Source organism: Fopius arisanus, unplaced genomic scaffold (genome assembly GCF_000806365.1).
Source record: "Fopius arisanus strain USDA-PBARC FA_bdor unplaced genomic scaffold, ASM80636v1 scaffold00082, whole genome shotgun sequence".
NCBI classification, from domain to species: Eukaryota; Metazoa; Arthropoda; class Insecta; order Hymenoptera; family Braconidae; genus Fopius; species Fopius arisanus.
In genome coordinates this window covers 461,733-479,937 of record NW_011887821.1, presented here as the reverse complement: position 1 = coordinate 479,937, position 18,205 = coordinate 461,733, and the positions used below count along the sequence as shown (strand labels likewise).

General features: G+C 38.9%; 1 protein-coding gene across 2 annotated transcripts in view; it reads left to right on the top strand.

The window, feature by feature from the left end:
* The window catches only part of RASSF8 (ras association domain-containing protein 8), a 57,872-nt gene that overhangs the window by 21,167 nt on the left and 18,500 nt on the right, over window positions 1-18,205 (top strand). Inside the window, exons 3-6 of one of the 2 annotated variants that reach the window (XM_011311084.1) lie at window positions 4,258-4,572; window positions 4,695-4,767; window positions 6,024-6,418; window positions 6,512-6,628. In XM_011311084.1, coding sequence (XP_011309386.1) covers window positions 4,258-4,572; window positions 4,695-4,767; window positions 6,024-6,418; window positions 6,512-6,628 — 900 coding nt within the window. Of the gene's footprint in view, window positions 1-4,257; window positions 4,573-4,646; window positions 4,768-6,023; window positions 6,419-6,511; window positions 6,629-18,205 lie in introns of both variants that reach the window. The other variant, XM_011311083.1, reaches the window with a different exon arrangement.

Below are 18,205 nucleotides of genomic sequence, written 5' to 3'. Positions count from 1 at the left end.
GGGGGGGGTAAAATTCTGACTTGTCACATAATATATCGATAAGAGAATTTGTAACGCGAGTTCAAGACGAATTGGTATGCAGAAAAGCCCGTGCAAAATGTCCGTGCAAATGTCATGTAAACACACTCCTCACTTCATTTAAACTGAAACAATCGTGGTGATTCTGAAAGGCTCCAACTCTAATTATACTCATTTCAGCTGATGGACAGGGTGCTGTAATTGTGGTGCTATGCGATATATGAAGGTGCTATATTTTTCCGGGCTATATTCTGGGATACGGTTATTTACTCGTACGGAGTTCGCGTTCGAGCCTAAGGCGACAACTGACCTAGCCCATGACTGAAAAAAAATCGATCTCAAAAGCCCGGACAATATTTTGCCGGAGTGATTTTCAAGTTTTTTAGTTTGGGTAGTATGCAGTACCAATTTTTAGACGAAAATCATGAGAAGCAGTACGGAAATGGTATTTTTCATGTCTAGCACGTAAAAAAAGAATCAGCATCACTTTTTTTTGTTCTGGTTATGATGCATTTTTATGTCATTGTGGCCGAAAACGCGTTTTTATTCGAGCGCAGCGAGGTTAGAAACGCGTTCCACCGGCCGCAATGGCACAAAAATAATTTCTGCTTTTAAATCGACAAAACCTTCAAGAACAATGTCGCTGGTGCTTTCCATTTCATTACTATTATTGCTTCATTGATCAATATACGCTGTATACAGAAAATATGTTCATAATACAACTGCATGAGCGACATTGCCTGCACAGTGATTAGTGAGCTTCATTTCTTTATAATTTATTGATGTCAGTTCAGCCATTTCAATTCTATTTTTGATCACTCTTTGTCGATTTTTCTTGACGTTACGATCTGGACGAATCGTTTTCTTTGCAATTATTACACTGTCTCGGCTGCTCTGAACCATCACCAATTACAACATTAATCTGGAATAAATATGATCCTTCTGGTACTATTATGCTTTCCGAGTAGCTACCGAATAGACTAACCTGTCCTGGAGTACTTGTCTGTATTATCTGAATCCTCTTGCTCATGTACTCCATTAGGGTTCCTCAACTATCGCGTTTATATCGCTTTTATTCGCTGCCTATATATTCTATTTTTCTCTCAAAAATCCATAATCAAATATACGACTTTTAATGTACTAGCGGCGGCAGCAGCATCCAGGCTAAGCAACGCTTAGTTGGGTTAGTACTTGGATGGGTGCCCACTTAGTCATACCACTCGGCATGTAGACTGCCGGCGTTAGGCACGGGTGTAGATAGCTGCTGTGTGACTGATGAACACAGCAAAATCCCTGCATTACCGGCCGGCTGCACTGCTGGGGTTTTCCATGGTTTTCCTCAGTACAAGCCAAATGGGTACAGTAAGAAACGTCGGCCCATGACACCGCCACAATAATGAGGATAGTAGGAGAGGCTACAGCAGGCATGGGCAAAGTGCGCTCAATCGGCTCACCTAGCTCCCAACCTCAATTAGGCCAATGACTATAAAATAAGGGGTCCTATTGTACCGCGCAGGTAGTTGGAGGGGCAAGACCACGATCCTTGGGTCAGAGTGGGGAAATCGTTACGTCAGTCAACGCGCAAAAATTTGAATTTTTGAACGAAAAATATGAATATTTTTCTGGCTGCATTTTGCATTGTTAAAAAATATCAATCAATCAATTTGCCCTCTATCAACTTCCGCATAAAATTCCGTTGAATAAATTACTCTGAATTAAACAATTCGGCAGCAAATTAATTTTAAATAACTGTTAAGAAGATTTTAAAATTTTTGTTAATACAAAATTTTGTTAATACAAGATTTGTTCCAATATGAATATTGAAAGAATAAATAGATTCAAACCAAAAATGGAGTTAAAAGAATCCGTTCATCCAAATTATTTGAGAGAAATTTCCTTGCAGAACTTTCATGGTAAAATCATTTAGAGTTGTCTTCTTTGGCTCATATATCGGCAAAAAATAAGAAAAATAGATTAAAATGTAATGAAAAATCCCATTCATTTCAAACCCAGAGCTTTCTGTGGGACATTTCTATAAAAAAAACTTTCAACTGCATTTTTGGTATGAATCTATTTATTCTTTCAATATTCATATTGGAAGAAATCCTGTATTAACAAAATTTTGTATTAATAAAAATTAAAAAATCTTTTCAACAGTTTTTTACAATCCCAAACTTGTATAGATTTCATAGAAATCTAATACAGTCCCAATAGAATGGATTTTGATTGAATTTTAAAGAACTGACATCTCATTTTTTTTCAATTTTTACTAAAATAATTATTCAATATTAAGGTAACCAAGAAATAATCAATTTCTGGCACCATGATGTTTGAACCATTACCCCCGATATAACTGAGGATTTACCACGTTGAATTGGTGAAAATTTGTTTGAATTTTTAGGCGGTAAGGTTTCTTAAATTTGAAAGGAAAGCGCGCGGTGCTCTCTCTGTCTAACTGCGCCCCACTTCGTACATGCTGCTACTCCCACCATGAGTACCCTGGGCTCCACGCAATTGGGGTATTGTATTTCTAATAATGGGTCTAATAGGGTTTTATGGCCCCGGCTCCCGAGGATCCGACTTTGCCCATGCCTACAGGTTAAGACAACCCTTTGTCTTAAGCTGTTAGCCTGTTAACCTGCGCCTAGCAAACCATGAAAAAGACTATTAATCGGAACATGCTAATAGGAAAAGGAAATGTAAATGAAAAAAAGAATACTTTTAATTTACTCTCTTTCCTCTTTAATATAAGTTTCACTTTAACGGCTTCGCGTTAACAATTAGAAAATTCTCTTATCACATGGTGTATGATTTCGCGTCATAATATTGAAAATGTGCAGAGGAAAACCGATCTAGTTAACAAAATATTGTGAAAAAAGTAAGAAGATATATCATAGATTCCATTATTCACTGATGCTGAGACAATGGTTAAAGTTTCAAACCTAGATTTTTTTAATGACTATTTATACTTAGAATATTTACGTAAATATTTGTGGAAAGGCCAAATTCTAGAAAAGAAAATAAACAAGCTAATTGGAAATTGCAGTGTGCGAGAAGTATTTAGCTCAGAAGAATCGATTAATTCGATTTTTTCAACCATGCTATATTTGTTTAAATCTTTATAGTGTTCAATCCTTGAGGATATATGGGCATCTATTTTCTTTGCATATAACCTCCCGCTCGTCGAGCCCTCATGGATTGGCAAGATCGCCGGTAGCTGGGATCAAACTCGCAGCTTTTCGCACACAAAGCTCGCGCTTAGCCCACTCGCCCAAGCCGACGCCGGTTAACATGATACACTCAGTTTTAATTCTCTTTCATTAAACAGGATCAATCTAGTGTGGGACAACTCATAATGGAAGATTGATACTGGCACTTCTCGGAATAATTTATCTGACGATGAAATCTAGTCTCATTCTGTTTTCTATAAACGAGTCTTGACATTCTATCTCGCACCAGTCTTCATTTCATCGCCAAGATAAACGATTCTCACCAGAGAATTGAATATTTACTGAAAAATTTAAACGATCACCGATCTGCACCACCTCTTTGGCCAACCGATTTTTTTTCTTTGGATCCCGTTAAGATAGTCTTTAATGCAATTATTTTCACTACATCTGATGTAATAATGAATAAACTGAATTCTTGGCTTGGTTGGAGTTACCCGTTGACTTCCAAGGATCGTTGATGCCTGGATAAAAAGATCTATCTGATATTTTCCTTATTTTTCAGTTTTCATTTCGGTGCGATATATTTTGCCTATGAAGTTTTCATTTGCGATATTTTCGTCGGATATATTATGTTGCCGGATATTATTGTAATATGTTTTTTTTACTTGTGATATTTTGGTATGAATTATTTATTTTATGATATTTTAACTGAGAGTCAGGAATTGGCATCTCGAAGAGAGTTTGGCAGATAGTTTTTTTAGCCACTTTTTTGGAATTCTTTGAAGTTTTTGAACAGGTATTTTTTCGCCCATTTTTTCAATTTGTCCCATTGTTCCTCAATTTCCCTTAAAAACGTACTGTACATTCGGTAGCTCATTTTCAAGCTAATAAAGGTTTTAAAGTTAAGTTAACAGGACGTCCTGCACTTTGTTTCCAAAACATTACCTAAGATGATTTTGCATATTGCCCTATGGTGATTATCCAATTCATTGATTCATTTTTTCGTTGAATTCCCCAATCTCTACTTCAACAGAGTATTCTGTAAATAAGTATTCAATGACTGTTGCAGATTTTAATGAAATGGGGTGAATACTCCGCCGACGTTCAACTGATACTTCGAAGATCGAGTGCAGACGGAACGAAAAACCAAAATCAAAGCTCAACGAATAGTCGTTCAAGCTATGGCACTCGAAGTAATGGAACACAGGGAAATTCATTAGATCCCCTAGTTATCAGCAGAAGCCACGATAATGGAAGGAACAATACCACGAATTCCACGTCGGAATGCAATGATTCACCGGAAGTACTTAAGAGGAATCGTGACATTAGGAAGTCCCTCACTTTTAGCGGTATACATGGAACATCCCCAGAAGGGAATATTGAGGTAATATTTTAAACATGAACCTATCAGCTGATCCCGAAGAATTTTTTTTAGAAACTTTAAAGAATGGGTTTTAGATACAAATGGAAAATATTGCTGTTGTCCAACCCACTTTGCAATCGAAGAATAAGGATGGACTGATACGGAGAAATGTGCAGACAAGCACAGATTCTCCAACAAGAGGATCAGTTGGCGAAGGTAAACAAATAATGGAAATGGAAGATACCCAAATATATCTTTTATATCTTAAAATTTTTTAACTATTATTTTAGCCTCACTTGACCTTAAATTATTGCCTTATTACCAATTGTTTCCTAAATCATATTGAAATGAATGGTAAAGTGGAATGTTATTAATAAATTGTTTTTGGAGGTGAACAATTCATATACTTTATATGTGATCATTCATATACAAAAGATTCCTTTGCGTGCTGCTGGTTTCCGAGAGGTCGCCACTTTAGTGATTTGGTTTAGAAATATTGTTTTTTCTTTTATTGTTTCGAATGAACGTAAAACTCTTAGCAACGAACTGGACAAGTTAAACCTCATTATTTCACCTAGAAGTTAATCATTTGGCATTTGAAGAAAAAAAGAAAATGGCCCTTGCTGAAGAGCGATGCGAATTGCATATGGAGTTTCTCCTAGAGGGGCTTATCACTAGTTAGGGGTCATTTTATTAGACCCAGGTAATTTTTCGCAGCGAAAGGGTTTCGATTCAGAACAATGATTATTTTCCATCAATTATAGTCGAATCATTCTTTTCCTGTATTCACCTCCTGTTGAAAATATGAATCAACTGATTAATTCTTCAGTTTCACATGATATTATTTATCCTCGTTGGATATTCTCTTACTTGAAATTATGTTTAACCCATCAAATAATTAAATGATTCGATTAGAAATTGTTGAAATTTCATTTTAGAAAAAGATTTCTTATAGGGAGTATATACATTTATCATTGAAGAAAGGTCCTACTCAGCATATGAAAAAGTAACCACTCGATTTGATGCATCAGTACGATCTGCGGTGTTAGTTTAAATTACAATCTCAATAAATTGCACATAGAACTCCAGTAAATCCATTGTCGACCTATAACATCAATTTGTTCAAAAACTTGTTTTTAAACATGACAAATTTAATGATTCCGCCAGGTGATGACCTGGAAAGTTTTATTTGAGCTCCCAATTTCCGGAATTTCACCAGAACTCTTTCATGTGGACGTCTACATATATATATTGTTTTTTATCCCTTGTATACTTTCCACGATATTTTCAAAATAATTTGGAGAATTCACATGTGTAATTGTTTTAAAGATGCAATCATTCGGGATAAAATAACCTCTTGACATTTGAATTTGTATAATTTTTCATACCATAGTTTACGTTGAAAAGAGGCGGAAATTGTATTATTACTATCACAATTCGAACTCTCAATTACCTTTTAAATTCGCTTCCAGGTCTATTTACTGTACAACAAAAGAAAGCCCGGGAAATTCCGCCATATAGAGAACCTCCTGGCCCCGAAAATTCTCCTCATCGGACTCTCCCCCCGTACCGTGACCCACCACCGCCAATTGTAACAAGCCCAATACGATGTCATGCCTCTGAGACAATTCCCGTAAGTTACTCCCACCTGAATGGTGATGAGCCGTCATCACCGAATCATCCAAAATCAAAGCGCAATCTCAATCAAGAGGTGCAGGACTCCAGAAATCTCATGCAAAATAAAAGTCAGAATAGCCAATCACCGAACATGGTTACTGTAGCATACACTCAACGCTACGCCGAACTCATAAGACTAGTCAATAGGCAGCGTGATACGATAAACGCGCAACAAGTTGATCTCACAAAGGTTAGCATTATCTTCCCTCATAATTATGATCTAATTGAATTATCTCTAATGCGGACATAAAAATTTGATAGATGTGGTTACTTATTGTTCCAGTTTGATGCTGAAATTTTATACTGGGAGAATAAAAATCGAGAGCATTGCAATCAAGTTGATTATATTTCACAGGAAATTAATAGAATCGAATCAACTGGGCGGATAATCGACGAACAGGTGAGATTTTCAACTCCAAATGTCTTTATTAAAATCATTCAGTGTTTATCTCTCTGTATAATATTGGGTAATTATTTAGTAGATTCAGTGTTTAATCCCAGTCCCAAATCAGAGTATTCGATAAAATCCATTGTCCTAGAGACAAGGAACCATTGTCGCGCATTTTATAGCTATTCTACCTAATGCCAGTTTTTATCCCTAGTGCAAATCTATAAATTCTCCAAAACGTTTCATAACCACTAATCACTATCATCCGAATTGTCTTATGAACTATAATTGAACTTATATATCAGAGGGTACCCTCTTGGTTTCATATTACATTGGGCCTCAATCCTGATCCTCTGATATGATACCAGTAAACTTATTGGTTTCACCTATGTTAGCGACGTGAACGGCGAGCAACAATTTTTGTTTGCACAAAAATCGATATTCTCTAGCACACGAAGCTAATCCTCTGTGTGGTGTGCGTGAACTATTCCTTCGAACGCACAATCGATCACATTAATGTATGATCAGATTTGAGTGCCTTATAATAACCTTGACACTGTGTACACTCTGAGGATGGATTACTTTTAAACAATTTTGGATCGAAATTTTGGTAAGTTCGAATCGCGGAAGAACCGGGAGACAATGATAATAAGAATCAAAGCCTCATAATTAAGGGTTGTTAATTAAAGTACTTTCTTTTTGTTTTCGTATGTATTTTCATGATATCGTTCTTTACTCGATGAAGTCGTTGTACCCTGTGTGGGGGGTACTTATGTTTATAATAGCTTCTAGGATTAAAGGGATTTTTTTACAAGAGGTTTTTAGGAAATCTTCAGAAGATCCTTGGCCAGGGCCAAGGTAGTCAAGGCCAGATTTGAGATTCTTATTCAGTAAAACCTTAGTTCCTCTCGTTAACCACGTCCTACACTCCCCCCCGCGGAACCGCCAGCAGGCAGTATTGGGGGGGGGGGGGGGGCAGCAGCAGAAAGACCGCTCTACCTGTCAAAGGGTAGAATGCTCTCTACTCACCCAGCAGCAACCCAGGTTGCTGAAGCGGAGAGCATGGCTCCAGCGCCTCGGGCGAGGTCGCTCCTCTGATCGGTCTCTCCCATCGTTCACCGAACGAAGCAAACCGTGGGCATGAGAAGAACACATGTTCGGCGTCTTCCAGAACTTCGGAACAGATCGGGCAATCCGGAGAGTCCTCGTGCCGAGATCTCTGAGGATACACGCGGGAACACGCATGATCCGAGAGTAACTGGGTGAGATAAAACTTGACCTCACCATGCTGCCTGTTATGCGCCCTTTCAGTGCTTTGCACCATTTCTCTTGCCGTCTGGCGATGCTTCTGCGTCTTGCCGCCGTAGTCGCCTCTCCAATGGACGAAATATTCGGTGGTTCTCGTGGTGCGGGCTAAGGTTGAGACTCCGTCACACGGTAGAGGGATCTCCGCCCCCAGTTGGCCCGTAACACCCGAACCGATCGGACGTTAAATTCAAAGCAGCTTTATTCCCAGTACAAAATCCAAAATCCGAAAACAGTGACGGCGGTTAACAAAAGGAGCTATACTTGATACTTGATAAAATGTCTCCAATACATCTGGAAAAAAAAAGGCAAATCCAATCCGGGCAACGTCATCGCAGATCGCCTAGATAAAGAACTCATGGAAATGAGAAAATTATATGGAAGGAAAACTACACCTTCTACATATGCTTCCCAGCAAAATCCCCTCGCTGCAAACATGGCATCACAGGAGAACACTCTCCACATTACACAAACTCAATCAAATAATAACGAGAATTTCTCACCAAATTCATCGTATCACGAGTTAACTTCTCCGAAATCAAAACGACCGAGAAAGTCCAATAATCATCACACATCGACAATAACACCAGCAGATTCCCCCCTCACCATCACGGACTCAGAGGAAGAATTATTTGAGGACAATACAATGGATCATAAGGAGACAGAAAACATCCTTGAAAACATATCGCAGGCAGCTGAAGTATCGCAACAACAACGCAGAACGGGTCAACGACCGCCACCAATACACTCAATAGGCAAACCACTGAAGGCCATCGCCGAATTACTGTCGACACCTGAAACTATCAATAAGTTTTACTTACGTCAACCAAAAGACTCCCAATACGTATCAATTTTTCCTCTAAATTCATCAACATACAAAAATTTTAAAGATATCCTATCCGAAGAAAAAATAGAATATTATACATATACTCCCAAAGAGGAGAAAAATAAGAATCTTGTCTTAAAAAATATTTACGGAGACTTTAACGAAACCGATATACTCAATGCTTTAAATGATTTTAAAATTCCAAATATTAATATTACTAGAATTTTAAAAATGATATTAAATAAAATAACTAAAAAAATTCGCCTTCTCAGTCCAACTCACGAATGACTCAATAGTCAAAAACTTAATAAAATACAAAATTATTTTATTTCAAAAAATAACTTGGGAACCTTTAAGGAAAAATTCATTATTCCAATGCAAAAACTGCCAAAGAATTGGGCACTCCAGTGCCAATTCCAACTTATCATTTAGATGCGTAAAATGCGCAAAATCGCACAATCCAGGTAACTGTGAGTTTAAAAAAATCCTTGATAAAGCATTATTAAAATGCGCTAACTGTAATCAGACTGGTCACCCAGCCAACTACAAAGGCTGCTCCTATTATAAAAATGCTATGGAATTATCCAAAAAAATGAAAAACAATGCTAAAAAAGATACAATAAATAAAATAAGCCACATCTCGAATAGACTCACCCCGTCCGTCACGTTTGCGGAACGAGTGGGAGGGTCGAAAACTATAATATAATAAATAATATAATAAATCCCCCAATCAATGCTGATTTAAATCCTACCGCCCCAAGGGTGCAAACTAGTGCAGTCTATTTACACTCAAACTCCGATCAAATGGGATTTCATTCTCCCTCGCCCTGGGCCACAAACATGCCCCAATGTATAATACAAGCTGTTCCTAATGTAATAACGCTTATCTCGGAACAAGTGAGAATAAATATTAATAATATTAAAACCATAATGGATTACCTTAAAATTAATAAAGATGGCGACACTTAAACCACAGACTAGCCAAAATCCAATGGAATCTATTCTACACCATACTTAATATTTAAATTATAAAAATAACATTTCCCCCCACAACACCCTAGATAAATGAAGAGATGCCTCTTTTTCACAATAATCCTAAATAAAAGTAAAACCTTTTATTCACCTTCTTTTTTGGGCATACAAGGTTAAAATATCAAAAAAATAAAAGCTGTTTTCATATACACAAATATCTTTTTTAAATAAAAATTGATATTAAAATATTAAAATAAAGTATTAACACGAGTGCCTTGCATGGCCAATGTTAAAAGAAAAAATACAATCGTTTACATAAATATTTAAGACTAGTTTTAATAATGACAACTGTAAATAGAGACGTGTAACATAAATAAAAACCATGTTAAAGAAAAAAAAAAAGGAAAAAAAAAGGGATCTCCGCTCCTCCGCCAGGATCTCTATCGGCACCATCCTGGCGATGACGCAGATCGCATCATCTGACACGCTTTAGAAAATGCTGGCCCTCCTGAGGACTCTTAGCCTATAAAAAATCTTAAGCCCTGTCTCCGGTGGGCGTAGGGCTTCCGTCGAGATAATAATACCGTAGTTTAAGACCGACGTGCACACTGATGTCAGCAGCGCTTTCCTATGCTGCCTCGGTGCACCCACGTTCGGCATGAGTCTACCTAGAGCTGACCGCACCCCGGACGCCTTGGCAGTGCATTGCTCCACGTGCTGCTCCATATGCTTGAAATTGAGCTGGGCATCGATCATCGCCCCCAAATACCGTACTTACGGCCTGGAGGTGAGAACGTCCTCCGCCCTGAGATTAGCCTCCGTCTTGTGCGCAGCCAAGCACAACCCTACTGCAATCATCCAGTATTCTATAGCCTCAAACATCACGCGGCTTTCCCACGATCATTACTGCAACGTCATCCGCAAACGCCGCCAGCTTTACCTCCTGAGGAAGGACTAACCTCAGAAGTCCACCATACATAGTGATCCATAGGAGCGGCCCCAACATCGAGCTCTAAGGCATTCCTCCAGTCATTCCGTGCTTCTTGGGACCCTCCTGCGTATCCTGTGTGAGTAACCTGCCCTTAAAGTAGTTCTCCATGACCCTGCGCAAGTATTCCGGAACGCCGAATTCCACAAGTGTCTCGATGATGCAATCCCACCTTGTGGTATTGGAAGCGTTACAGATGTCCAGAATTGCTACGCCACACTATTTTTTGGTGCCCCTGGGCCATCAATCGCCGGAAATCGCTTACCTGACAGAGCACATTATCAGATCGAAAACCCGAGAGTGGACCTACCACGCCTAAACCCGAATTAGTTAAGTGATATTATTGAGGTGATGGCCTCAATTCTCCTGTGCACTATCCGCTCCAGCAACTTCCCGGCCGTGTCCAGAATACAGAGGGGACGGTATGATGACGGGTCGTCCGGCGGTTTCTTCCCCGGGGGCAACAGGACCAGCATTTGCCTCTTCCATGCCGCAGGGAAGATGCTCTTCATTGTGCACCTCCAAGAATAGGCCCGACAAGGCTCGAATGGCGGCTTTTATTGTCATGTTCGGTGCCCTATTTGGGCCAGGAGCATTAGAGCTCTCAACGCGTTTGTACGCCTCCGCCATGGGCCGTCGTCTAGTGTCACTACGTAGGTGTCGGGGTCCTTGCCACTCGCCTTCTAGCCAGCAACGTCGATTCGTTTAGGGGACGGCCTCCACTTCTATTCTGCCGGCATCTCCCAGCATAAAGCACGGTGGTTTCCAGCAAGGTCTGTTCTTTGACGGTTGTCGTCCTACTTTGCCAATCGGCTGCCCAGGCGTTGAAGTCCTGTTTGCGAGCTTTCCTACGCCTGTACTGGGGTATCCCTCCCCTGCACTTTCGAGAAGTGCATCTTTTTGGTTGTGCAACTTTTTCGAACCCATATTTCTCAAACTGTCGCACTCATCAAAATATGTAGTTGTCATTCTCCTGTGTCCATTCATGCGGAATGTTGATAAAAATTAAATCAAATCGTGATTATCTGTAGCAAAAAAATTGAGCCATTTGAGTGCTATCTCAATATTAAGAACCAAGTATCAATAATTAAAGATATATCGGAATCATTCAAATTTCCTGGAATGATTTTAGATTACAAATTATCTATCAATGATCGTTTTGACGACCTTAAAAGGACAAGGCTCCTGACTGTGAAGACCCAGCTGCAATTTCAAAGATTTTTTGTAGACACGTTTTTGGGACCTTAGAAACAGTGTTCCGCAATGCACAAGTATCGGAAATAATCTCGGGGGAGTTATCACCGAACTTCCAAACGTGGTTTATCACCGCCCTCGGCGTTACCCCGGACTTTTTTTTTAGTAACAGAGTTTTATTAACACACAACAATATTTACAGATGTATATACTTACTTAAAGCTAGCCAAAAACCTCATGTTTATGTCTGTTATTTCAGAGATCTATGGCTTGATCGCACTAGAAATCAAACAATTATTTTAAGAAAAAATAGGAGGGAGAAAAAGGGAAAGGAAAGTGGGAAAGGAAAAATCCCCCAGCCTGACCCCCTCCCCTCCTTATGTGATAAATGGATAGAAGGTATAATGGGCTGTAGGAGTACAAAATAGCTACATCATTAATGGAGAGTTTTGCTTTTAAAAAAAGAGTTCGATATGGACGTGAAATAAAAAAAGGCTAACAATATCTTAAAATGAAGAAAAAAAATTAGATTGTAACATATTACGCTAAGAATGGTAGAGATGATTTTCAATAATTATGGGTGTCACGGGAGTCTGTAATTGGATCGATGACACCTACTTGCGCTGGGATCAGAGCCTCGTCGAACCACACTATTTTTAATTAACTGTGCGTGAATCTTAATATGATTGATATATGATATATGATATACATCATCAGGTGTAGTCCACTAGAACTCATTTCTAATTCGCGTGAAATCGTAAAGATCGATCTCGGGGACACATCTTGAATATTTGAAAACAGCGGAATTATAACCATCGACAGGGATCTTTTGTTTTTTTTATGTCTACTGATATACAATAGGATTGGTCGATTGGATGCATCCTGGAAAAAGCCCCTTTGTCATATTGAGTGAAATACTTGGGTTTGATGTTACCACATCTCGCTTTACCCTTAGCTTCCTCAGCGGGGTATTCTGGAAGGGGTTGCATATGCATATGCATGGGTTAATTATCTACAGATTTTTATTTATTATAAAAATCTGTAGCTAGGTACAATACAAAAGTTATCAATTCTGGATATGCTGGCCGCTTCGTAACGAGTTTTATTGTCGGTGAAATGGTGGAAATTGCTGTGACGGGATCGGTGGAGGAAAAGACATAATCTAAGGCAATGTCTCTCGAAACGTCCTATACGCTTCACCTGAAAAGTTCCCAAGTTCCAGAGGATTTCGGAAGCATACGTCAGAGGTGGACGTATAAGAAGCAAGTAATAATAATTGTAACTCTTTTGGTAATGTTTTTACTATTGAAAAGAATTCCTAAAGATTTATAACGAGCCGTGGTCTTCTCGATTTGAATAGCTAGATGTGACGAGCGTCTTGTTAAGTTGTCAACATGAATATCAAGGTATTTGACATTATTTTTGACAGGGTTGGTTTCTTCTAAGTTGGTAACGGGGTCTTTAATTGTTATTAAAAATTTCTTAACTGAAAGGGTTTTTCGGGTTCCTATTTTGCACATGGAGTTTCGAAAGAGAATAGCTTCGCTTTTGGTCGGGTTCAAGTTCCAGGCAGCATACATGTCAAGGACTTTATTGGTCAATTGGCAGAGAGTGTTGGCAATTTTGTTGCCTAAATCGCCAGAACAATATCGAATCCTGTCATCCGCGTATGCTATGGAAAATGTATCGGTATCGGAATTAAAGTTGAAAGCATTAATCATGTGGGCAATGAATATGAAAATTAGGATAGGGGAGTGAATTAAGCCTTGTTGGCCTTTCGTAATGGAATAAGTATTACTGAGGAGGTTATTGTGGTTGGTCACACAGATAGCCCTAATTAGTTCGGTGGGGAATTTGTTTTTATTGAGTATATAGATTAAACCATTAATGCAAACCGAATCAAATGCGTTCTCGAGGTCGAGAAGAACGGCGCCTACTATGCGGTTAGTGAGAAGTAATTCATCAACATCAGAAAGTAATTTGTGGACAGAATGGAATGAGGGATCATGGACTCTGAAACCATACTGGTTATCGGGGATAAGTTTATTAATTTTTTTAATACGCAACCCTACTTTTACACCCGGTCAGTTCGTTTCCCCTTGATTTTTTCCATTCCCCAATGTACCACCAGTGTAATTGACCGTAAATTAATGATTTTTAACGATGGAATTTGACGAAAATTTAACGACTGAGAAACTTCATTTGTGGGCGGTTCGACAAAAGATCTCCGATCAAGCATTAAACGAGTTACTGGTGCTTTTGAAGGAGAAACACTTGCCAAATTTGCCTGTTTCTGCCAAAACGTTCTTCAAAACATCGTCAGTGGATTATAAAATGAAAAAAATTCCTGATGCTAATGGGAAAAGCATGGGGGAATTTGTTTATTTTGGAATGGCGCAACATATTCGTGCTGTTGTGGATCCAAAGGTACACATTGGCAAAGTAATCCTACTTCTATTCAATATGGATGCAGTCAGTTCATACAAGTCAAGTTCCCAAGGATTCTAGCCAATTCTGTGTAAAATTTTACATCGACCAAGCATTTATGAACCTTTTACGGTCGCGATTTACTCCGAAATTTCAAAACCAGCAGAATTACACCAATATTTCTCTGATTACATCACAGAACGGGATCATCTTCAGCAGTGTGGAATGGAAATCGGTGGAAAATGGTTCACTGTACGTGTCCACTGCATTCTATATGATGCTCCTGCTAGAAGCTTCATCAAAGGTACGAAATATTGTGGTGGTTTCTGGACTTGCGAACGATGCACAGAGAACGGTGAAAAGATTGACGGTACAACCATTTATTTACTCGATGAGGGCGTAAAGAGAAGCGATGCATCTTTCCGGGAATTTCGTAAACCAGAACATCATAGGAAGCCCAGTCCCTGGCGATACATTTCACCAAAGATCAACATGGTAGAGTCGTTCATTTTGGATTCTATGCACCTCCTGGATCTTGGGGCGACATCAAAACTCATTAACTATTGATTGAACGCGGAGCGACGAATGAGAATAGTACGGAGTAATAGACTTTTGTTAGGCTCGAGATTGGAAACAATTAAAAACCATCTACGCTGAGCGATAGATCAGAATACTAGAAGATCGAATATTATTGCCTCCAACTTTTCTTTATTCTGGCCAATCAGGCATTTGCTCAGAAAGCCTAACTTGGAATAAAATAAAAAATACTTCCAATAATCATGAATTATTTGGAATATAACACATTATAACTTTTCTTAAGAAAAAATCCTAAAATTCTATATATGGCAACAATCTTCGCCAGTTTTGAGACAGATATTTCATAGTTTCTCATGAGTAACTATTAAATTCTATAGAGAAAGCATAATATCCTATAAAGTGAGACTTTTCTTCTCGGAAGCGAACCCAATTTTGGAAGGATTACAATGAAGTCAAAAACATAATGGTTTGGTTTTATATCAGAATTATTCAGCATGTTGAAAAGATACTAGTCTATTACGAACAGCAATAAGGTTGTCCGATTCAATGTTATTTTCTTTCTCCGAATCAAAAACTTGTAGAGAATAGAAAACATTAATATGAGCCTGAGAATACTCTTTCTGGGAGAGATTGTGCAGTGTAAGAAAAAAAAACTGCTAATTGACTACAAAAAATAAACAGTGCAGGTAATAACGCTTTCATACAATAATTGATATTTTTAAAGTCCTCCTCGTAGAAGTGTACAACAGTTGCGTAATGATCGCCCGATCTTCAATATGGGGAGAAATTGCATGTTTAATTCAAATTAACTTTATTTCTGCCCAAATAATGATGATGAAACCATTAATTCAGGGATTTTCAAGGAGAATTAATCATTTTTCATCCGGAGATAAAATTTATTCACCCCAAGAACAAATATTTTTTTTTAAAATGATTTTGTGAACGTTACAGCAATTTATATTCTGTTTATAAGACGGTTTGGGTAGAAGTGCAGAACTTCAACGATTGAAACACCACGGCGAACGATTGGCCAAAGGAAGTTAATATTTGCTCTACTATAAATTCAATCCTCCGAGAAACGATCGCGTTATGTGGCAAACAACATAGTTATACTACAGAATAGCTTAATTTCACTCAAAGAAGAATATTCTTCATCCGAACTCCAAGAAGTTCTGCTTAAAGTATCACAAGTAAGAGCTAAACAAAATTTTCGTGATTTCAGTACTGTTGGATCGTGGTCTTCTCACGGCCATACTCATTACCAACGAGGACGGAGCTTTTAGAACTCTTCCTTACCTTCCTCCCAATATTCAATAATCTGTGCTGTAAATATGATTAGTTCCAGAGGGAATTTAAAAGATTGTGTCAAGAAAAGGTTTTTTGAAGTGAAACTTCTTATGTTTTTTTTTTTGTTATTTCACATTAAACATTTTAAAATAATCGAACGCTTACATGAACTATAATGAACGAATAGAGTACACATGCTTTTTTCATATACAGGGTGTCCCAGAAGTACGTGCCGATAATTAACCGGCATGTACAGGGGGTGAGTCTGACCCAAAAAGTCCTTTACCACTTTTGGATCGGAAGCACCCCTCCGGAGATACTGGGGTAAACAGGACAGCCAATGACGCTGCCGCGTTAAGCGGCAGTACGTCGGTGTGGCTGTCGCGCTCGAGTGTGAGTGATTCCCCTTCGAGCTAGAAGGAGGCGGGATCACGTTCCACATTCACCCGTGAGCGTGAGAGAGAAGTCATGGTATCCTCTCTCACTCTCTCGCATCACTCCGCGGCAATGTTCTTGCAGTTATCTTTTAAACAATTGGGTTTTTGGGATTTTTCCATTGATGATTATTTGTTGCAAATTGAATTTGCAACAAAATAGTCTCATTGAAAAATCACCTAATCCCAATTGTTTATTTAATATCTGCAACAAACTGTTTCATCCTTTTTAAATGTTATAAAAAAAACGATGGGCCGTACGGCATTTTTCCATCAGATGTTTTTTGTTGCAAATTCGATTTGCAACAAAAAATAATCAATGGAAAAATCTCCGAAAGCCCATTGTTTATTAGATAATTGGTCAAGAGGCTGTTTTTAACGAAAAATCTGAAAATCACCGCGATCGCTCCGTTCATTTCAGAGATAATTGTTTAATTATTAATTATCTCATCAACCATGAGATTTAGCAAAATTTATCGGAGAATCTTTTTTGTTGTTAATGAGATTTAACAAAAAAAAGTTCTCCTCATAAAATTTTGTCAAAGTCTCGGTTGATGAGATAATTAATAATTACTTAATTCTCCGAAAAATGGCAAGGGGATTGCCCCCGATTTTCCCAAAAATTCCCAGTGGCGCGACTGTTTTTCCGTTTATCTTTTAAACAATTAGGTTTTTGGGATTTCTCCATTGATGTTATTTGTTGCAAATTGAATTTGCAACAAAATAGTCTCATTGGAAAATCACCTAATCCCAATTGTTTATTTAATATCTGCAACAAACTGTTCCATCCTTTTTAGATGTTAAAAAAAAAACGACGGGCCGTACGGCATTTTTCCATCGGATGGTTTTTGTTGCAAATTCGATTTGCAATAAAAAATAATCAGTGGAAAAATCCTGTTTTTTCTGAGAAGGATGTTTTTTCAGGGAACTCCGCGATCGTTTTTTTTTTCTTCCGTCTCTTTTTACACTAATGTATCTCTGTCCTTTTTTCACCATCATGCGATCGCGCCCGCGAGTTTTTTGTTTAACGGATTTTCACGATATTCGTCGTCGACGTAGTCATTCGTTGTGTGACCGTGAAGTTATCAACATTGTGACAATGGTGCGTTTCACTCCAGCGGAATACGCGGATATGGTGGCCGTTTATGGTTTAGCGGGTGGAAATGGTGCGGAAGCTGTCCGGATTTATGCGGCGCAGTTTCCCAACCGAGTGGTTCCCGATCCGCGAAGTTTTCGCAATGCCTTTCAACGGCTGAGGGAGGGTAACGTCCTCCCAAGGCACGGCGAAGAGCGTCTAAGGCGTGCGGATGGCGTACATGTGGAAGAGGCGATTCTCGAGAGAGTCGAGGAGTCTCCGGAGGTGTCCGTCGGGGGCATCGCGTCATCTGTCGGCGCTTCCTCTTCGACGGTGCACCGGGTGATGAGGCTCGAGGGTTTACACCCCTGGAAACTTACCCCGGTGCAGGAGCTTACGCCAGAAGATCTGCCGAAGCGGGTGAACTTCTGCCAATGGCTCCTTGACAAAAGTCGCGATCCAGAATTCATGGGCAACGTATGCTGGACAGACGAGAAGCTTTTCGTAAGAAAGGGGATTATCAACCAGCACAATGAGCATCATT